Here is a 22,111-nt window from a genome sequence, read left to right as displayed (position 1 = left end):
CAAGTGATTCACAAGTGAAGGTTAGGATATACGCCTATGGTTTCTTACTAGTTACCTCCCTATGATTTCATGTGGTGAATGATATCTAGTTATCCTATTAGGGTTTAACTTATCCTCACATATCTCAAGAGCATGATCATGGATTAGGCATGATCAACTTGTTCTTAATATCTCTATCTCAAGTTCTTAGGGTTTATGATCATCACTCAATTTATAATGATCAAGGTTTGGCTTCCTAAGGTACTTCTCATTAAATAGGTTTCTCACTTCCATGATCAAGCATTGTCTTGACCAACTAGGTATAGTACTTCTTCTATACTATCTTGAGTGGACATGGCTAGGGTTGTCTCCATAAATTATATCCCAGGAGAATGCCTGAGGTAATCACTCAGATTTCTTTACAGAGAATGATGATATAATCATTTGGGTATATGGATGGTTCTCTCCCTCAAATCCAAGTGTTGGCTTAACTTTCTTGAGTGTAACACCTTAGCTTCAGCTCTCCCTCATAGGAATAGTTTATTCCAGGGTTTATGGTGTATTCACATTATCTCATTAGATAGCAAAGGTTTAAGTCTCCACCTAGATGCTTAGTTGGATTAGTCTCCTCCTTTCTTTATCAATTCATGGATATAATCTTATTCCATGTGATATTAGGTTATCTCACTACTCCAAGATGAAATGGTTTACAAGCTAATACTTTAATTCAATGGTTGTCCTTTATTCTTAATTAGGTAAAGCTAGTATTAGTATCTTTGGTTTCTCTCATTTGGAAGGACTTCAATGCTAACCTAAGGTTAGGCTCCATAGAGGTTGATGTGATCATCAGAATTTATGGTTAACATAAATGGGTTCTCTCTCTAGGGAAGGTCTTGAATTAATATTCTAGGGTTACTCTTAAAAAGGATGATTTGAATACTTGGATGTATATCCAAGGTTTAGCTCAAGGTTTGGTACTGCTTCTCTAATATTTATATTATAACTCTCACCTCTCTAGGTTTGATGTTTAATAAATTGGAATAGAGAAGAATATATATTTCTAGAGTTGATCTCCTTGTCTTGTTTCCGAGGATGAAGTAAAATGAATACCATGAGGTTCATGGTAGGATCAAGGATTAGTTTAAGACATGGAAAAGATAAGTTAGGAATAGTTACTCCAATTATTGTTACTTGATTTCCAATTAAATGGATGCTCATATGTTGTGGCAAGGATTACCATATAATAATCTTTTATAAGATCAAGCAATTGATCATTGAGTAAAGTGTTGTTGTGTTGATTATTAGTTCCATTTGATCTAACCCCTTAGATCAAATCATCTCTACCCAAAACAATGTTTTAACCAAAGTCACATTGAAGTTTAAAGCGCTTGACTTGATGAGCTACTTCAATTCCACCAAGGTCAAGTGAAACTTCAGTTACTGTGACTGTTTTACTTTAAAGCGTGAAAATTTCCCAGATTTTCTATGCATGAATGCAATGCACACATCTGTTTCCTCTATTTTTGTAACCCCATTACCTGGGATATTACAAGACACTCATGTTAGATCTATTTGCTTAGGCCGACAAGATGAGTCTGATCCACCAGGAAGCAACATTGGTAGTTGTGATTCAGGCCTGGATCCTCCTCCTCCAAAAGAGATCAGTTATGCAAGCTAGGTATCCAGCAGTGACTTATGGTCCGATGATATAGGGGTTGTTTAGATGCCGAGGATGAGAAGGGGCCCTTCTATGACCTAGTTAAAAGGTTTAGGGAGAGAGGTTTTCCAGCAGGATATCATCCACACCTGTGTGGAGGAGCAAGTTGCTATGTTTTTTTTCACATCGTTGGCCATAACTAGAGGTTCAGAGTTATGCACAACACATTCAGGAGATCCATAGAGACTATATCCCGCTATTTCAACCAAATTTTCTATGCAATTGGGGAGCTCAAGCAAGAGATAATCAAGCCACCTTCTGGTGAAATGCCTAGCAAGAACGAAACAATAGAAGATGGTATCCATACTTCAAGGTGAGCACAAATAATATTGCTATGCACACAACTTGCGGCATGGCCATCATTGGGTTCTGCCCAAAGTATTGCTACTACTGCCCCAACGGCAAATTCTACATACCTGGCTGCACCATGGAGAACAGCCTTGTGGATTAGCACCCATCCGCTGCACCTGGATGTTTTCGATCCAAGAGTTGATATAAGTTGGCACGTGTGGCGCCGATGCCACGGGCGCCACACAGTGCAGTGTGGCGCCAGTGTGAAGGGCGCCACACATTGACTTGTGTTAAAACCATGAAAAATCCTACCATACTTCAACAGTTTTGAGTACAACATTGGACACAACAAGTAGCAATTTCAGAACATACACATATAACACTTCATAGCACGTCCTCAGAGTACTCTCCGGATGAACTTGCAGGGTCTGAGTTGCAACATGAATTACAATTGAAATTTGATGACATATCGTCTGATTGAGAACGAAGTTAGTTCGACGGAGAAACAATCACACCCATTTTCCCAAATAATGCAATGTTTTCGCGAATCTTTTTTCTTGTCATGTTTATGCGATGCTTCGGTCTCAGATCCTATGTAATCTGTCATCTCCAAGTGGCAAGAGTGCAAGTGCAAGAGCATGGCGTCTAGGAATGGCAATGGGTCTGCCCCCGCGCGGGGATTGCCTTTTCTTCCCCGTCCCCGCGTTTGTGAAATTCCCCCATCCCCATCCCCATTCCCCACCTTGGGGACTATTTTTCCCCGTCCCCATCACCCACCGGGTATAGCAGACCCACGGGTTCCCCACCCCCATCACAAACAGCAGACAAATCATGAAAATATCTCAGAAATTCAAGCTCAAAAATAACTTAATACGTGCAGACTGCAGAGTCACACAACCACACACTGACATACATAAGACATAACGAGTACTTATGTTTGATTCACATAGTTCACACGATGACACCACCGAATCACGTGATTACCAGAAGGTAAGCAAGCATTAGTGACGTGCGTAAATACGTGTTAGCTGAAATTAAGCAGGACAAGCTAAATTTTGTGGGATATTACCGATACATGCGGGGCTCCGCGGGGTTCGGGTATGGGGACTGCTAGAACGCCCCCCGCCCCGCTTTTCCCATCGGGGAGCATGTCTTGCCGTTAATACCTCCATAGGGATAAATTAGATACCACACCCCGACCCCTAATAGAGGAAAACCCCGTCGGGTTTCGGGTAAACGGTCCCCGTTGCCATCCGGCGTCCGTTTCGCCGAGAATTCCCAAGGACGAGAAACCCAAAGCTTGGCCCCTACACTAGACCACTGCTTCTCCTGCTACTTTGTCTTCTCCCCTCCCTCTCCCTCTCGCTCTGACTCTCTGACACATCCTCCGAAGCAACAGCGCAGCATCTCTGCACGCGAGCGCGACTCCCGACGACAGATCGCTCCCTCCACCCCCGCCCTCGCACCGCCGCGCCTCCGCCCCGGAGCTAGGGTTCCCGATCCCGCCGGCCGCGTCGGCGGAGGCCCATGTCGGCGCCCGCGGCCCCCCGGATCCGGGCGGCCTGACGCGGATCCGCCGGACGGGGCGGGCGGGCGGGCGGGCCATGGCGTCCTCGCCGGTCAAGTTCTTCTCGGTCTTCCTCGTCGTCTCCGTCATCGGATGGGTCGTCTTCACGTAAGCCATCCTCCCCCTCCACGCCCAACGCTGGAACCGAGTACCATTAGGCTCTGGCCTCTGGGCTTCGCCTCGCGGGGGGGAATTCGGGCATTTGGTTCCGACCATCACGAGGCCACTCAGTGCTCAGTGACAGTCGGGTTTTCAGTTAACTGATGGTAGTTGCGTTTCGTGATCGATGACTGAAATGGCCCGGTGCTACTCCACTACCAGATGCACTAGTGAACTGGGGAGCTGCTCTCGTCTGGGGAGCCCTACGTGCTGTGGGTTTGGGGTTTTGCAGCGGTAAGTTTGGAGGTGTTCAACGGTGTGTGCTAGCCATTTGGTCGGGGCAGCATGTGTTAATTTCTGAGATGCTGCTTGGTAAGATCCAAGTGAGATCGGTGCTTTCGCCTATTCATTTTTCTGTCTCGATAGTAAACCGCAAACTTCTACCGATTTACCGTCCTAGCACAGTGCTCGTCTGGTGGTCTGATACAAGAGTGCTCTTTTTTTTGGGTGGATAATGTGTTAGTAAATTTGATCACAGTGGGTTTCGTGTCCATTTGCAAGAGTCAATAGTGCTTGTAGTGGAAAATGTCTTAAGCACAGCCCTAGTCTCCCAATGATGAAGCCTATTTGTAAATTGGAACCTAATCAGTTCGCGTTTCTGTTCACATGATACTATATGATGTGAAAAAATCTGATTAAACATGGAACTTGGCTTTCCATTTTCTCGTGGTTAATGATTTAATCCTGTTTGTTTGTTATGGAACAAACAGTTGACATGCCATCAAAGAGGATTTGACTGATCTCGACTTTTCAGTTCTCATTCTAGCTTGCTGATTTACAACCAATCACACACAAAACATCCATTCAACGACCCAATGAGACAAATATGCCACAAAAAACCTATTGTTCACCTCCCAAGATAATGTGATGCCTGTAAAGCTTGAACGTTCTACCACTTGAATACTTCAGTATTTTTATTGTTTCTGGTAAAAGGTTCTGTAGGGAAGTGTCTATTCATTCTGTCTTTGGATTCATTGCAGATTTGCTGCGAGATTGCTAGCTTGGTTCTTGAGCCGTGTATTACGTGCTTCCGTTGCATTTCGGGTCGCTGGGTTCAATTGCTTGCGTGATGTAACAGTAAAGTTTGACAAGGTACGCTGCTAACCTCCTTGAGTTCAGAACTTCACGACTCCCTGTTTTAAACTTGTCAGTTTGTAGAACAATTTGGTTTGGCATGTTCAGTTCCCTTTTCTACACGCTGTCTGTCAATGCTTTGCTAATTGTCATGATTTGTGCACTCTCAGGCAAATATTGTTATCTAATGCTTCATACGTCTGTGACGTGAACGGTTAAAATATATGTTGTCCACATTGTAGCTCGGTTGCTTAAGATCACTTAATTTACTGATGTTTCATATCCTCTTATGCTGAAAATCCATTTTATTTGTAGACGAGAGACTATTCCTTTTTATGCTTGTTTTTTTCTACTTGTAGTCGAGATGGGAAATTGGGCCATAATATCTTTTCGGTAATGAAATGCTTGTGCAATGAAAAGTTAAACTCAAAATCATTTGATGTTTGTTGGTTAACATGCATTTGATCCCTTCTTGCTTATTTATTTAATCACACCATACCACCTTTTCTTCTTCTCAGGGTTCTCTTGAATCCGTTTCAATTGGTGAAATAAAACTAAGTTTCCGCAAGTCACTGGTCAAACTAAGTTTCGGTGTCCTCTCGAAGGACCCAAAGGTGCAACTGCTGATAAATGATCTTGAAATTGTAACTAGACCATCTTCACATAGCAAAAAGATAAGCAAATCAGCAAAGCCTCGCTCGACAGGAAAAGGGAAATGGTTGGTAACATCAAGTATGGCTAGACTTTTATCAGTTTCCGTGGCAGATCTGATGATCAAGGTAACCCTTTTGTCTTGCTATTTCCTTGTCTTTCAGAATTTCATGTGGGAATGCAGTTTGCTTGTTTTTAATTTCTGTATGATATTAACATATCTAGTGTGTTTAAAATTGTCTAGACAGTAAGATTAGCTAAATCAAAGGGTGAAGTGCTCTTTGTTCCCACATTCAGTATTTTGGTCCCTCTGCAGTCTGCATTCAAACAGTGCAAATTAGCCCTTTTACTCTTGAATTTAGTTCAAATTGGTACCTTTATTACAAGGAAAAAAAAGGAAAACTTTACATGCATAGCATAATCTCTTTCCTGTTATTCCTAATTTTTGCTAGTTCAAATTGGCAATTCTGTCACAAGGGAAGTATATACGGAGTCCAAGAAGACTAGGAAATAATAGAGTTAGTGCCTCTATGGCCATGTAGTCAATCCAAAATCTGATGTCACTGTATAGTTCCCACCATATGGTATGATTGTGTTGCTTGGAGCTTTATGCTGCTAAACTCACGATTCATGTGCATGTGTCACCAGTATAGCACGCAGCATGGTATTTGTTTAATTGACATAGCTTTTCTGGCAATCTGTCTTGTATATGTAAATCGTTCTCCTGAAAAGCATCTAAGCAGAAGTCAAGTCATCATCCAACCGCTGAGATGTGCTGGATGTACCTTTCGCTGAAGAAACATACATTTTCTTGTGTTTTCTATTCTGTGCTGTTTATTTATGGTTCTTATTTCGACGGCAATGATGCAGGTACCAGATGGTGCTGTTGACATCAAAGAGCTAAAGGTGGACACATTTAAAATTGCCGGACCTAATCATATTCTTGGTGTCAAGTTGCACATATTGCCTTTGAATGTATACGTTGGAGACTTTTGGTCGACTGCTGATCCAATGGGAATCTGTAATCAGCTTGATGCTTTCCAGTCTGATCAAGCTTCTCTATCAAGTTCTGAGAAATTTTTGGCTCCATTTGTTTGTGAAGATTTGCTGGTAACTTGTGAGTTTGGTCACGAAAAGTGAGTTCTTTTGCTCTTGGTAACTGTTATATTTGGGTGCACCTTATGTTATTGATATTTTTAGATTGCAAATGCAGATTAAAATTCACTAGTCTCGAATTGTTATAGAATTCATAAACAATTTCTGGTACATTGTAGATTATTCTCAAATTAGTTTCTGTTGATTAATTACCAGTTGTTTAAAGCAGGAAATCTGTTTCTTATGTAGATAGTATAGTTAGGATACTTATTTAGGTTTCAATAGCATTTAACTTTTCTTGTGTTTATTCACAAATTGATAGTTTTTGTCAGGGAAAGAGGTGTTAAAATTGTTAATCTCGAATTGAAATGCGGAGATGTGACTGCCAACATTGATGAACGACTCTTTTACAAGAAACATAAAAAGCCAGAGAATAATGGTGTCTCTGAGAATGCTGGAGGTGCTATCGTCGGTACTTCATCAACCAAACAGCCTTCAAAAAGCAAATCCATTTTACCAGCATTGAAGAAGCAGATGCTTGTGTTTCCAGATAAGGTTTGTTACCAGTAAAAGTTTCAAGTGTTGGCTAAATGACAATTATTTAGTTCATTTGCTATAGCACACTAATTTTGTTTGTGCTTGCAACATCTTTTATTCTGTTGGCTATCTTATTAAGCCCGGTCGCAGCCCCAGCTCACATTCATAATATTGTTTTTCACCTTTCCAGTGAGTCTCATGGTTAACTAGTATTTCAGCCTCTTAGGAACACAATTTCATTCAAATATGAATATTTGCAGCATGGGCAATATTTATCAGGAGGAAGGAGGTTTTGGAAGCATTAACACGATTCCTGCAGTATTAATTGTACACCTGATTTGATTGTCAACTGTTCACTTAAACACTGTCATGTGCATTTAATGCAAGTCTCGTGATGCTAGATGTTCAGGTAGAGCTGCCTTCTGTATTTTGCTATGCTACTTCCGAAAATGGCTGGAGCTCCTTTTATTGCACTGATAGTCATACGGTTTGCAGACTTCCAATCTTCGATTAGTGGTTGGTAACCATGTATTCGATTATCCACCACATAGATTGAGGTTGATTTTTTCGTTTTTCTCATTGCATGAGTAGTATGGGACCGATGAGTACACGGTTCCGTAACTAAAAGCTTGTCTACTTTCTAATGACCAGTGATTAGGAATATAACAATCATGCATAGCCAAACCCTTCTAGCTTCTCACTTGTCAAATGAACTGCTTCGCTTGAGACATTAAGTCTTAGTATGCGTGTGCCATCCTGATGCTTTGGAGCCAAGAGAAACTAGATAGGAGGCCCTTGAGTTTGTTGATTGTCGGCAAAATTTGTTGTGACATGTGGCTTGCCATTTATTATTGTGAGCTTAATCACGATATTATGCTATTTATGGTGTTCACTCACAGGCCCTACTAAAATTTACAATCCTTCTGTTGGCACTTGGCAGTTGAAAATTTCCTTTAGGCTGTTGGGAGTTGTAGTTTTTTTACTTGCTTTTGTTTTGACTTTACCTGAAAAGTTTTGCTAAATATTATATTTGTTCTTTGGAAGGTTAGCTTCAGTGTGCCAAAGCTTGATGTGAAGTTCACACACCTGGGTAAAGGGCTTAGTGTTGACAACAATGTTATGGGTATTCACTTCACCAGTACGAAATCCCTGCCACAGGACGATCTAGAGGAAGCTACGCCACACTTCGATGTTCAACTCGATCTTAGTGAGATTCATGTACGTCTCTATTGCTTTATTTGAGACTCTTTGTTATACTGACTGGTAGCTATTCAGCAATCAGCACTGTTAATTTTGTTACCTTCCAGTTAGTTAGAGAAGACTCAAGCTCTCTGTTGGAAGTTCTTAAAGTTGCTGTGGTAGCTTCTTTGGATGTTCCTGTGGACGTAAGGATCCTTCTTTACTTTAGTTGTTTGACAATATTGCAACTGTCCTTCAGAGCTATAAAGTATGACTTCCTTTCAGCCACTTCTTCCAATCAGAGTCGAAATCGATGCCAAGCTTGGTGGCACACAGTGCAATCTTATGTTGAGCAGATTGATGCCATGGATGTGCCTTCATTCTTTGAGAACCAAAGGAATGAAGCTTTCCAAGGCAAACTCCCATCAAGAAATTTCTCAAACAAAGGAGAGCAAACCAATTATGTGGACTTGCACAGTCTCTGCCCCAGAAATGACTGTTATGCTTTACAGCCCTAGTGGGCTGGTATTGTATCATGTAAGTTCTCTCAGTTCATGTTCTGCTCAGAAAACACTTGTTTTATGTAGATGGCTCTTATGGACACTATAAACAGCATTTCTTTTGTTGAGGCATTGATTGTTGTAAGTGTTCAGTATCAAGCATTAATTATACTGGCAAAAGCTGTAGTGCGGATGCCTAATTTATTCTATATGTACTAGAGGTCTAGTATGGGAAAGCAATGAAAAAGTTATTAACTTGTGGCTGTGCAGGCAAGTGTTAGTATCTCGGATTAGCTCTCATTATGGTCCGTGAGCACATACTGCCTGGTGACCAGTTTCTCTTCTAATATCTGGTTTCCATGTCTTAATAGCACATAGCTCTTCCGCAATAGGGTGCAAGTTCTCTGAACATGTGAAAGTAATTTTTTTGGTTGTTTCTACGGTTAGTAGCACTCCATCTTTTCACAATAGGATGCAAGTTTCTCTGAACCTGTCAAAGTAACATCGGTAACCTTTTTGTGGTGTTCCTTACACTTTATTTATGCGTTGATTGATGAGTGTAAGCATTATCTTCCTTAGTTCATATGCATTTTTCATTTTGCAGGCCTGTTGCCAGTCATCACATGTATTTGCAAATAACATTGCAAGCAAGGGGATTCAGATACACACTGAATTTGGTGAAATGCTGGTGCACATGGAAGATGGTTATAAGGAAAACATATTTGGTGTTGATACTTACTCTGGCTCCTTAATGCACATTGCTCGGGTGAGCCTTGATTGGGGATACAGAGAAATTGACGTCCAAGATATGGCTGAAACTAGTAGACTTGCTCTTGTATTTTCCATCGATATCAGTGGCATAGGAGTAAAGTTTGGCTTCAAGCATTTGGAATCTCTTATTCTCAATTTGATGTCCTTTAGAGCTCTATTTAAGGATCTTTCATCCTCTCGGGAAAAGGATAAAGAAAAAAATTTGGAGGATAGAGGGAAAAAGAAAACAAAAGGCGTTGAAATATTGAAATTAAGCCTACAAAAGTTTTCTATTACTTACAGTGGTGATATAAATATATTAAATATGCCAATTGCTGATCCAAAGCGTGTGAACTATGGCACTCAAGGTGGTAAAGTAATTGTTGATGTTTCTGCTGATGGCACACAACGTAGGGCAAGTATAACTTCGGAACCACCAGGCATTGGCCGCAACTTGAGGTTCACTGCATCTTTAGTTATCTCTCATCTCTCTGTATGTATAGACAAGGAGAAAAAGTCAACAGAAGCAGAGTTGGAACGGGTGAAAGCAATGTACGAGGAGGATCATAGCTCTGGTGTCAAAGTGACCTTACTAGATATGCAGAATGCTAAAATTGTTCGCAGATCCGGTGGCCTTGCAGATGTTGCTGTTTGTTGCCTCTTCAGTGCAACAGACATTAATATCAGATGGGAACCTGATGCTCATTTAGCACTGTTTGAGACCTTTCTTCGCTTTAAGTGTTTTCTGCATCATAACAAGATTCAGAGTTCTGAGAAGCTGATCAATACTGAAACTGTCAGTATCAAAGAGAGTCAGCATGTCAACATAGCTGTTGGTTCAGTGAAACCGAAGTCTGACAAAAGAAGCTCAATTTTTGCTGTTGATGTGGAAGTGCTGAGATTGTCTGCTGAGCTTGCAGATGGTGTTGAAGCAAACATGCATGTACAATCTATCTTCACTGAGAATGCCAAGATAGGTGTATTATCGGAGGGTCTTTCTCTCAGTCTTAATGGTGCCAGGGTTCTAAAGAGCACACGAATTCAGGTCTCATGTATTCCTTTTGGTACTGCAAATTCTCTCAGTGCAAAGGTTGAACCATCACCCAAGAGAGATTGGGTCGTTCAAGGGCTAGATGTCCATATTTGCATGCCATACAGGTTACCGTTGCGTGCCATAGAGGATGCTGTTGAAGATATGATTCGTGCCCTAAAGCTTCTTTCTGCTGCCAAAAGAAGTATATTGTTTCCTGATGGGAAAGAGAACTTGAAAAAGGTTAAGTCTGGAGCTTCCAGTTTTGGATCTGTAAAGTTTGTATTGCGTAAACTCACGGCAGAAATAGAGGAGGAGCCCATACAGGGTTGGCTTGATGAACATTACTATTTGATGAGGAACAAAACCTGTGAATCTGGTGTTAGGTTGAAGTTTCTTGATGAAGCTATATCAGGAAGTGTAGACTCTAGTCACTGCAGCTCTGAGGGAAAAGTTCTCTATGATGGTGTTGAGGTGGACGTGCATGATACTGCAGCTCTTCAAAAGCTGCAGGAAGAAATCCATAAGAAAGCATTTCGATCTTATTATGTGGCTTGTCAGAAGAAGGTATTTGCAGAAGGGTCGGGAGCGTGTGCAGAAGGTTTCCAAGCTGGATTCAAGCCAAGTTCACGGAGAGCTTCACTTCTTTCACTTGTAGCTTCTGAACTGGATATTACCTTGACCAGGATAAATGGTGGAGATATAGAAATGATTGAATTTATAAGGGGACTTGACCCTGTTTCTCAGGAGAAAGACATACCGTTCTCTCGACTATATGGGAGTGATATTGCTCTCCTTGCTGGGTCCTTGGTCATACAAGTGAGAGACTATACTTCTCCTCTCTTTTCTGCAACCAGTGGGAAATGTGAAGGTCGTGTTGTGCTTGCCCAGCAGGTCAGGTCCATCAAATTCTTTGTTTGAATTACTCATTCATGTTCCCAAGTTATGTTATGCATGATTACGGCTTGTTACTTTCTGGTTTTTGTGCTCATTCCATTTCATTCCTGTGCCTTGTTAGACGACTCAACTTCCCTATTTCACATCTATGAATTGTATGGTTGAGGTATTCATCACATTATTTCATGATTCCTCATAGGCTACTGATTTAGAACATAAGGATCCACTCAAATTTTTTCGAACATAAGGATCTGCTAAAGAAATTTAGAAGATAAAGAAAAGCTCAAAAAAATTAAACATAAAGAAAATCAGCTCACTCCTGAAAGCTTTAACTCCCCATATGCCTTCCAGATACGAATTCTTGTATAGTAGTAACGTTTAGATCTGGTTGTTACATATTCGGATGCTAGTCTATTCAGAGTATTGTTTTTTTAAAAAAGAATCTTGTTGTATCTACTTGCAGGCGACATGTTTTCAACCCCAAATACACCAAGATGTATATATTGGCAGATGGCACAAGGTTACCATGCTACGTTCTGCTAGTGGTACCACACCAGCAATTAAAATGTACTCCAATTTACCTGTTCATTTCCAGAGAGGAGAGATTTCTTTTGGTGTTGGTTATGAGCCATCTTTTGCTGATATAAGTTATGCATTTCAAGTAGCCCTACGGAGAGTTAATCTTAGCTCCAGAGATAAAAACTCTGGTGCAGCAAACCAACCACCTAAAAAGGAACGCAGCTTGCCATGGTGGGATGACATGAGATATTACATCCATGGAAAGATAATTTTGTATTTCAATGAGACAAAGTGGAAGATCCTGGCAACAACTAATCCTTATGAGAAGGTAGACAGACTGCAAATTGTTTCTGAATACATGGAAATCCAGCAAACAGATGGGCATGTAGATATCTCCGCAAAGGAATTCAGGATGTATATCAGCAGCTTAGAGAGCATGATGAAGAATTGCAGCTTAAAAGTGCCATCTGGTGTGCCCAGCCCTTTTATTTATGCTCCTCTGTTCTCCCTTAATGTGATTATTGACTGGCAGTGTGAATCTGGCAACCCTTTGAATCATTATCTGCATGCACTCCCTATTGAGGGTGAGCCGAGGAAGAAGGTTTATGATCCATTTCGATCTACTTATCTCTCTCTTAGGTGGAACTTTTCCCTTAGACCTATGCAAGTGCAGTCTGATAATGATACATCATCTTCGACTTATGCAAACAGTTCAATGCTATGTGGAACCGCCTTCAGTAGTTGCTCCAGAATGGCTGATGTTGATTTCCCTACGATGAACCTTGGTGCCCATGACCTTGCTTGGGTTTTCAAATGGTGGAGCTTAAACTACAGCCCCCCGCACAAACTGCGTTCTTTCTCTAGATGGCCTCGATATAAAATTCCCCGAGCTGCTAGATCTGGTAACCTCTCGATGGATAAAGTTCTGGTTGAGTTCTTTTTTCGGGTTGATGCTACTCCCTGTTGCATAAGACATGCAACTTTAACTGAAGATGATCCTGCCAGTGGCTTGACCTTTAAAATGTCAAGTTTGAAGTATGAACTGTGTTACAGTCGAGGTAAACAGAAATACACGTTTGATTGCAAGCGTGAACCTCTGGATCTTGTATATCGCGGTCTTGATCTTTATAGCCCAGAGGTTTATCTAGTGAGAGATGTTAACTTGTCCTCAGCTGAAAATGTGTCCAAATTAAAGACTACTACCCAGTCACATGGCAAAGTTGCGAATGACAAATGCAGCATTGGCAGTTCTCAAGAAAAACACGAGGATGGTTTCCTCTTGTCTTCTGATTATTTCACAATAAGAAGACAAGCTCCAAAGGCAGATCCTGCAAGACTTATGGAATGGCAGGATGCTGGTAGGAATCTTGAAATAACATATGTCAGATCTGAGTTTGAGAATGGCAGCGAAAGTGACCATAGTCTATCCGAGCATAGTGATGATGATGATGGTTTCAATGTGGTGTTGGCAGACAATTGCCAACGGGTATTTGTGTATGGTCTTAGGCTCTTATGGACCATTGAGAATCGTGATGCAGTTTGGTCATGGGTTGGAGGAATTTCCAAAGCATTTGAACCTCCAAAACCTTCTCCTTCGCGGCAATATGCACAAAGAAAGATGATTGAGGAAAGGCAGAATGCAGATAGCTCTGGATTAGTTCAAGAGGCTACCTCCTCTATCCATGTTGGTTCTCCTTCGGTGCAATACACTGAAGCTCTGGGCTCTACTTCCCCATTACATAATAAAGCCAATCGCTCCTCTGATATAGCAGGTAGCTTATTTTTGCTAGATGTTTCATGTTGTACCAAAAGTAGGAGGCTTCATTTCCTTCACTAGTTCACTTGTGTCGGCTGGAAACTAAAAGCTATTGAACTTATTACAGACTACTGTTAACATTTTGGTTAAATCCTTTTATGGTTAATGTTGCAGTGAAGTATGGCATGTTTGATGAATTGGATAAGGGAGGGAATCTCCATTTTATGGTTAATGTTGTCAAGCCCCAGTTCAACCTACATTCTGAAGAAGCCAATGTAAGTGATATTGAAGATATGTGTTTTTTTGTACTTAGTATTCTGTCCTTAACCATTGCTCAAAAATCATAGCATATATGTTGTTCGTAGTTTTGAGTGTCATGGTTTAGGTGAATCTGGGGCTAACCCAAGCATGTTCTTCCATTTAGCCCACATTGGAAACATCTTTTCCCCCAAAACAGTGACACATTGATGAAGCCATATACAATTAATGAAGGACCAGTGCTACAAAAAATAACAAAAATGGATGCATGAGATTTATTTTGAAATGTGCTATGTGTTGCGACAGCCTTCAAATGAAGGACTAACTGCTCATAAGATATTGGAGGAGTATCCTACAGAATCTGAGTAGTATCAGAATCATTTTATTTATTTTGAAAACCTATTTTCTCCAATAATACTTCTTTGTATCATTGAATATCCAGTGTCTGATACAGTGATACTGATATGGTAAGTTTGCGAAACTTCAAAAAACCACCTTGGCCCGCCGTGGACACAATATCTCTTCGTGCCTTTGTTTGTTTCTCTTGTGGGTTCTAGGTGTGTATGGAACATATACGTGCACTGTTTGGTATTTCTTTCTTCTCCTTTCAGTGTGGGATTGACGCAAAGGGGTCATGCATTTTGTGTTTATGCAACAAGCTCATGTAGATTCGCACTAAAGTTGTATGGCTTTTTGGGCAAAGAACTGAAGCTTGTGCTATATATACCAGGGTAGGTTCCTACTTGCCGCAGCCAGCGGGCGTGTCATGGCACGCTCATTTCATTCAGTTGTTCATGTTGGGAAAGAGATGCTAGAACAAGCACTGGGGACAAGCAGTCTACACATTCCCGAGCTACAACCTGAAATGACCTGGAAAAAAGCTGATCTCTCGGTGATTCTGAAAGATGTTCAGGCTCATGTTGCACCGACGGATGTGGACCCTGGTGCGGGCCTGCAGTGGCTTCCTCGTATTCTCGGTAGTTCAGAGAAATTGAAACGCACAGGTGCCTTGTTAGAGAGAGTATTTATGCCTTGCCAGATGTACTTCCGTTATACTCGGCACAAGGGTGGAACTGCAGACTTGAAGGTAAACATAAGAGATACGCCTAATGATGCATGCCAATCCTAATGCTTACGAGTTTGCACTATGTGCAGTTTAGGAAAATCAAATGCATGTATAATGTTCCTTCTGACAGAAAATTATTTTGTTTTATGACCCAGGTTAAGCCGTTAAAGGAGTTACGTTTCAATTCTCCAAACATTACTGCAACAATGACTTCACGCCAGTTTCAAGTTATGTTGGATGTGCTTAGCAATCTCTTGTTTGCAAGACTTCCCAAGTGAGATTCATGAACCTTTTTTTTTCTTATGTTGAATCACTCTTGTTTGTCGCTTTCTGTATTGGTCATTGAGCTTCCTGTAAAGATTAATGAAGTTACTGTTCCAGCCTATTCATTGTTATTTGTAAGAACATATTAAATAAATAAATGCTGTCATTTTATGGATAGAGGCCTCTAGCATTATGTGCCTAATTTGAAATGTTTTACACTTTGATCTACACATTGAATCATGTTAATAACACATGACTATGTCAAGTAGGTAAGGAATCTTTTACCACCCTTTTTCAATTAAATGTTGTGGCTTTACATTTTTTTTGGTAAGGTTCACTCATAATGATCTAGAACAGAACCCTTTGAACTGGGCAAGAGTATTTCAAAAGTTGTCCTCATTTTTCCTTAATCTTTCTGGCGCAGGCCTCGGAAAAACAGTCTTCAGTATCCATCAGATGACGAAGATGTTGAAGAAGAGGCTGATGAGGTGGTTCCTGATGGAGTAGAAGAGGTGGAGCTTGCAAAAATTAATCTCGAACAGAGGGAAAGGGAGAGAAAGTTACTGCTTGATGATATAAGATCCCTAGCTGGAACCGGTGATAGTCATACCGGCCATCTTTCTGCAGAAAGCGATAATTCTTTCTGGATGATTAACAGTGGAAAAGCTTCACTGGTAAACATTTTAACTTTGTATGACCTGTTCAGAATAGATAATCAATTTTCTTTACAGTGCCCAGTAAGCTATGAGCATTAATTTCATCATAATGCTAGTAAAATTATATAATTATAATAACATCAAGTATTTTTGAATTTGGTAGCAAATAGCTGAAATTCTGATTGTTACTACAGAAGTAATAAAATAGATCTAATCATATGGCAACATCAAACTACATACAAATCCATGGCCATAAAAACTGCTTTGGAGTTAGAAAACACAAGACAACTTAGATATGTCATATTTTGCAAACCCTGAGGCAAGCTGGTGAAAATCATAGAGAGCTTACCTAAACAGTCAGGAAGTTGCTTTCGGTGGAAGGATGGAGGTGGATGGCAGATGGACCATCCCCTAATTCAATATTTGTAGGAGTAAAGATAGTTTCATGTGGTCAACATAGTACTATGGATATACTCCTACCGTTTGATTTTTATTGTAGTTTGTGTTTTCAGAACCAAGTACAACTATTTGTCCCTCTTACTATAAATATCTCAGACTGAAATACACCGTAGTGAATTCTGTTTGCTTTATATCAGCTTCAGACAAAAGAGTCAAACTTCCATCTATGTAAGTGTAGTTTCGGTACAATGTTTGATTGATATTATACTGTAATCAGGTGGAAGGACTGAAGAGAGATCTTCTAAATCTCCAGAAGTCACGAAAATTTGCATCGTCTGCATTAAGGAAAGCACTACAAAAGGCTGCCCAATTACGCTTGATGGAGAAAGAAAAGAACAAAACCCCATCATGTGCCATGCGAATTTCTATGAAAATTAGCAAAGTTGTATGGAGCATGCTTGCAGATGGGAATACTTTTGCTGAAGCTGAGATCAGCGATATGGTATATGTTCAAATTTTGGTGAAACGGCTCTGTGTTTTTAGTTACTTTACGGTGTTTTGATGTGCTGTTTGCCCACTTCATTGCATTAATTTGCTGTAACGTACCTTTTCTTTTGGCTATAACTGATGGTTCACCATTTGAAGATTTTCTCGAACTACATCTTGCCCTAGTGATTTAGAATACTTTTCAATTGACTAACTATTATGATTGTTCGATCATTTAATTTTGAAATAATTTTGCAGGTATATGATTTTGATCGTGACTACAAAGACATTGGTGTTGCTCGGTTTACAACTAAGTATTTTGTGGTGAGGAATTGCATGGCTAATGCCAAATGCGATACATTGTTGTCTGCGTGGAATGCACCTCCAGAAAAGTAAGGGCCTAGTTTTAGTTTCTCTTTCAGTGGTTGCTCCTCATATTATCGATATATACTGTATATCATGTTAAACTGGTGCGAGTCTCACACTGCATTCACTTTTAGTGCTATGATCGCATTAACGGGCAGTATTTTTCTTCTTCGATAGTTTATATTAAATTTGAGTCAATTAAAAGGGATCGGAAGGAGTATCTCCTAAAGGTTCCAGTGGTTCAAATGGGATTTCAGCGAATGATTGTTAATTGCATTATATTGCAGAGGTGTCATGCTTCGTGTGGATGCGAAGCAAGGTGCTCCAAAGGATGGAAATTCCCCGCTTGAGCTCTTTCAGGTTGGTTTATGTGGGCTAATTATCTTATTTTGCGCCGAGCTAGAATGATTAATTACCTGTGCTAAAGGTTGTAGAATCCATGGCGTTTAGCTTAATGGCACCATATCCTTAGTTACATGGATTAGCACAACAAAACAAATATAGTTGATCTTCAAAGATGTACAGAATTGACTATTGATTAGAAAAATTGAAGTAATCCATGAAGGGAAACCCGTTCGAATGGCAAGAAAAATAATACTAGTATACTAAGTATAATCTAAATTAGGCACCATTTTTTCTTTTAAGTTACACTATTTTGGAAGCATATTCTTGAGGCAGATGTGTCATTTTCATGTACCCAGTCTAAATATTCAGAGTGTGAGTCCCAAGATGTATTGATAAAACAATTATATGGTTTGATGTCCTTCATATGGTGACATGTTTTTGGTGTCTGAAGGGGTATTTGTTGAGTGCAGTGGTTTGGCGTGTCTATTGGAGCTTGGTTTTTTATTTTAAAAATAATCTTTTTTAGTTTTAGATTTTTTTAAGATCCCACTTATACGTAACATAACTGTAAATTTCATTGATAAAACACGTCCACCTGTGCGCTACCAGAAAGTGTCGATCTAAAATAGCAAATAATAATAGATCTACATATTTGTCCTCATATTTCTTCATGAAAATTTATCGGTAGGTAGTGATCTTCTTTATGTACTGGTGCAAAAAAATTAAGATATTTTTTGAAACTCCAAAGTGTATTTAGTCTTTTATTGAAGGTGGGAGGTTCTCTTAGCAAGGTGGAAGCAATTTTATGAAATCAAAGTGTGAGTCTGGTCAGTAAAAAGGGGCGGTGGCAGTAATATTTGTATCTGGTTGCTGTCTTCTGTCATTAGACATTTACAAGCTGCTCTAAGCGTTTCATGACTTGACTTCACTACTTTCCTATTCGTGCTTCTGTATTGACTATCGAGCTTTGCAGGTGGACATATACCCACTGAAAATATATCTGCCTGAAACAATGTATAGAATGATGTGGGATTATTTCTTTCCCGAGGAAGATGATTCTCAAAGACGTCAGGTAGCCGTAAATCATGCTTCATCAACATCTCCCATGTTGATGCTTTCTACACTTTGTTCTCTTAGTTTTTTTCTTGATATAATTTTTTTTTGAGGGAAGCTTGAGAATTTTCATTTCTAATACATTTTGGTTGGGTGAAAAAGGATATTTGGAGAGTCTCAACATCAACTGGATCTAGAAGAACTAGAAGAATGTCTTCCGGTGCTGATTCTGTTGCTTCTACCAGCTACTCTGTCAGGGAGCATGAGCTTCCTGGGAGATCAGGCACAAACGTATCCACTTCAATAAACGTCTCAAGTTGGCAAGGCGTACATGGAGAGAATTCACAGGTGAGTTGCCTAAGAACAAATTAGGATATTTGATATTTCAACTATGACATTAATATGCAGAAATAGTCCAGCTTTGGTTTAGTCATGTATCTATGAATGGACTAGAAAATCTGGCAAGCAAGGCTAGCAGGGCTTATCCCTGACTAGGCATTTGGCCTCTGAATTATACAGGGCCATTCTGGTATAACCACTTGTATGGAGCTGGCCCCAGCCAGCCTGCTAGAGCTATGAGGCTTTATAGAGTGCACCCGTTTTCTCCAATATTGGAAAATATGCTATGTGAAAATCTTACAAAAATTGAAATAATTTATTTCATGTACATATTATGTTGATACTTGTGTAAGTTTTCACGGAAAAATACGAAAGTATGTGGCCTACACGAAGATAACAAAATGTCCAAACGACACTATAATGATTGGTTGTGTACTATTCAAGGAAATAGGAAATTCCATTTTCACATTTATGTGTAGGTCACACATGGTCGTTTTTTATGCCAAAATTTGCACAAGTGTCGACATAGGATATACATGCGTGCATTTTTTCAATTTTTTCTGAAACTTTAAAATAGCATTTTTGGTAATTTTTCATAATGGGGTGCACGTATACCCGGGTTCACATCGTCCGCCTCCCTTGTCTTTCATTAAGAAGTACTTAGGAGCGTCTTTCATTAAAAACGTACTTCAACTTGCCATGATGTCTCCTGTCAGATGAATTTTTCTTCTATTATTGGTGTGTATATCACTGAATAGGTAAACTGCATGCAGGTATCTAAGTTGCAGAGTCTAAAAGCCAATATGGTCTGTGGTTCACATCCTGAGTTACGGCGGACATCTTCCTTTGAAAGGACTTGGGAAGAAAGTGCGGTAGAAAATATCACAAATAATGATGTGGTATCACTATCATTGCTGAATTCTTCGAACATTTCTTCAAAAGGCGACAACTATTCTATGGCAGAGAACCCTGTTGCTGCTACTGAGATGTTCAGGAGTAAGACTAAAGAATCCAAATCCATCAAGTCTGCCCGTTTATCTCACGAGGAAAAGAAAATAGGAAAACCTCATGAAGAAAAAAGGACAAGAGCTCGGAGATTGATGGAATTTCATAATATCAAGATTAGCCAGGTAATATATTCCTGTATCATTGCTTCTAGATGTCTATGTCCAAAATTTCAGTCAAATATGACCGTAAAACTTACTGATCCTGTAGGTTGAACTTCTTGTTACATACGAGGGATCAAGGCTTGCAATAAATGACCTAAGGCTGCTTATGGATACTTTCCACCGTGAAGAGTTTACTGGTACTTGGAGGAGATTGTTCTCAAGAGTAAAAAAGCATATCATTTGGGGTGTTCTAAAATCAGTGACTGGGATGCAGGTATGATGAGCATTCACTCCTTGATACCCAAACGAACATAATCAGAGATGTCAAGTCCTCTTTGCTGTTTTACATTGCCTTTGATGTAGCAAGTAGCCTCTGTCCATGATAAAATTAAATATTACTATCTCCATCCCAAAGCTTAATGCTTATATTATTTTAAGAAAGTCAAGTTTGACTAAGTTTTTACCAAAAATCATTAACATGTAAAATACAAATTCTATATCATTAGATAGATAATGAAATATATTTTCATATGGTATCTACAAAATATCATATTTGTTGATAGATTCTTCTAAAAGTTTGGTCAAACTTTACTTGGTTTGACTTTTCAAAAAAAAAGCCTTAAGCTTTGGGATGGATGTAGTAGGCTAGTAGCAGTCTATTAGGTAGTTTTGGTTGCTTGTTGGAATACACTTCAATTTCTCCTTCAACTGCTAAAACCAGTGTCCACAAGTTTTGTAAAACATTATCCCCTTCATTACTTGATGTTCACAAGAACTCCTTCAACTGCTAACACTAGTGTCCACAAGTTTTGTAAAACATTATCCCCTTTATTACTTGATGTCTACAAGAAACTTATCGATGGTTTGGTCTTTTGATCAGGGGAAGAAGTTTAAGGCCCAGAACCAGAAGGAAACACTTGATGGTACTGTTCCTGAAAATGATCTTAATTTCAGCGACAGTGATGGCAGTAATCATGGAAAACCTGACCAGTTCACAGCATCATGGTTGAAGAGGCCGGGTGACGGTGCAGGTGATGGATTCGTCACATCGATTAGAGGTCTATTCAATTCGCAACGCCGTAGAGCAAAGGCATTTGTGGTGCGGGCGATGCGAGGTGATGGAGACAATGAATACCATGACGAGGGGAGTGAGAGTGATGGAGAGTATCCTTTTGCTAGACAGCTCACAATTACAAAAGCTAAAAAGCTTCTTCGAAGAAAGTTCCGCCCAAGAGGGCAAAAGATCATAGGTATTCCTTATATGTCACTACGACCAGCGAGCAAAAGTGTTAATGCCAACATCCTCATCACATGCAGGACTGACATATTCATTCCTGCTTTTTTTTTTTCATAGGACCAACATTGCAAGATTCTCTCCCGTCTAGTCCACGCGAAACAACTCCATACCAGAGTGAGTCGTCAGAGTCATCTTATGAGGACTTCCACGAGTCGTGAAGCGATGCGGGCAGGTCATGAGATATGCACAACAGACCGCGCAAAATGTTGCAAACTCCAAACAAGTACTATTCCACACAAAGGAAGTTGGATAGTCATTGCTGAGCTGTATAGTTCTACATGCTGTGAGGTGCGTAGTCTTTGGGGTAGCTTTGGAAAACTCCCCCTTGTATATATAGTAGGGTGGCGGAGACAGTGGAGGACTATGTATTGTGTGTGTAGTCAGCAGTCAGGTGTATCTGTAGAAATGTTAGATCTAGCCATAACTATATTGGCCTTGTAAGTTAGATAAGAGGCCTTCTCATACTTCCTGGAATAGTTGTGAAACTAATATCTTTTTTATTTTGACAAATGGCCATTTGATTCTTGGATCGTAGTGTGCATCAGTGCATTATGCTGGCGGTTTTAGAGATCAGTATATGTTGAGACATGAATATACCGGCAATGCAAACAACACATCACTCAATCCTTTCATAACTACTGCCTCTGTTTCTAAGTATAAGATGTTTTAACAAGCGAAATTAACTTGCTGGAATGTCTTATATTTAGGAATGGAGGAGGTATGTACTTCGTGCACTAGTACAAAGACTAGCAGTGAATGCCTGGCATGTTCA

The 22,111-nt window shown here is 40.0% G+C and overlaps 1 protein-coding gene across 2 annotated transcripts; it reads left to right on the top strand.

Moving 5' to 3' along the window:
• The first annotated feature begins 3,319 nt into the window (after positions 1 to 3,319).
• LOC127293455 (protein SABRE) lies at positions 3,320 to 21,864 on the top strand. 2 transcript variants are annotated; one of them, XM_051323083.2, is made up of 23 exons: positions 3,320 to 3,662; positions 4,694 to 4,805; positions 5,306 to 5,566; positions 6,309 to 6,574; positions 6,866 to 7,088; positions 8,115 to 8,288; positions 8,378 to 8,455; positions 8,535 to 8,786; positions 9,354 to 11,423; positions 11,890 to 13,717; positions 13,876 to 13,976; positions 14,690 to 15,046; positions 15,181 to 15,299; positions 15,714 to 15,963; positions 16,622 to 16,846; positions 17,089 to 17,222; positions 17,484 to 17,556; positions 18,515 to 18,613; positions 18,757 to 18,942; positions 19,707 to 20,063; positions 20,149 to 20,316; positions 20,923 to 21,292; positions 21,397 to 21,864. In XM_051323083.2, the coding sequence occupies exons 1-23, from the start codon at positions 3,592 to 3,594 to the stop codon at positions 21,495 to 21,497; spliced, it is 7,875 nt and encodes a 2,624-aa protein (XP_051179043.1). In that variant the 5' UTR covers positions 3,320 to 3,591; the 3' UTR covers positions 21,498 to 21,864. The 2 variants fall into 2 exon arrangements, with proteins under 2 accessions (XP_051179043.1, XP_051179044.1); XM_051323084.2 differs by lacking the exons at positions 3,320 to 3,662; positions 4,694 to 4,805; positions 5,306 to 5,566; positions 6,309 to 6,574 and having other exon boundaries at positions 6,951 to 7,088; positions 8,120 to 8,288.
• The last annotated feature ends 247 nt before the right edge of the window (positions 21,865 to 22,111 follow it).

The sequence above is a fragment of the Lolium perenne genome, chromosome 4 (genome assembly GCF_019359855.2).
Source record: "Lolium perenne isolate Kyuss_39 chromosome 4, Kyuss_2.0, whole genome shotgun sequence".
In the NCBI taxonomy this organism is placed as follows: Eukaryota; Viridiplantae; Streptophyta; class Magnoliopsida; order Poales; family Poaceae; genus Lolium; species Lolium perenne.
The sequence above is the reverse complement of the archived record's forward strand: the minus strand, read 5'-3'. Positions and strand labels throughout refer to the sequence as shown.

What these genes read in the sequence shown, in the direction of transcription:
- LOC127293455 (XM_051323083.2), top strand. Translation starts at nt 3,592, where the DNA reads ATGGCGTCCTCGCCGGTCAAGTTCTTCTCGGTCTTCCTCGTCGTCTCC. An exon ending in ATCGGATGGGTCGTCTTCAC is followed by an intron (nt 3,663 to 4,693) that starts GTAAGCCATCCT and finishes GATTCATTGCAG; the next exon opens with ATTTGCTGCGAGATTGCTAG. An exon ending in TGGAATGCACCTCCAGAAAA is followed by an intron (nt 17,223 to 17,483) that starts GTAAGGGCCTAG and finishes ATTATATTGCAG; the next exon opens with AGGTGTCATGCTTCGTGTGG.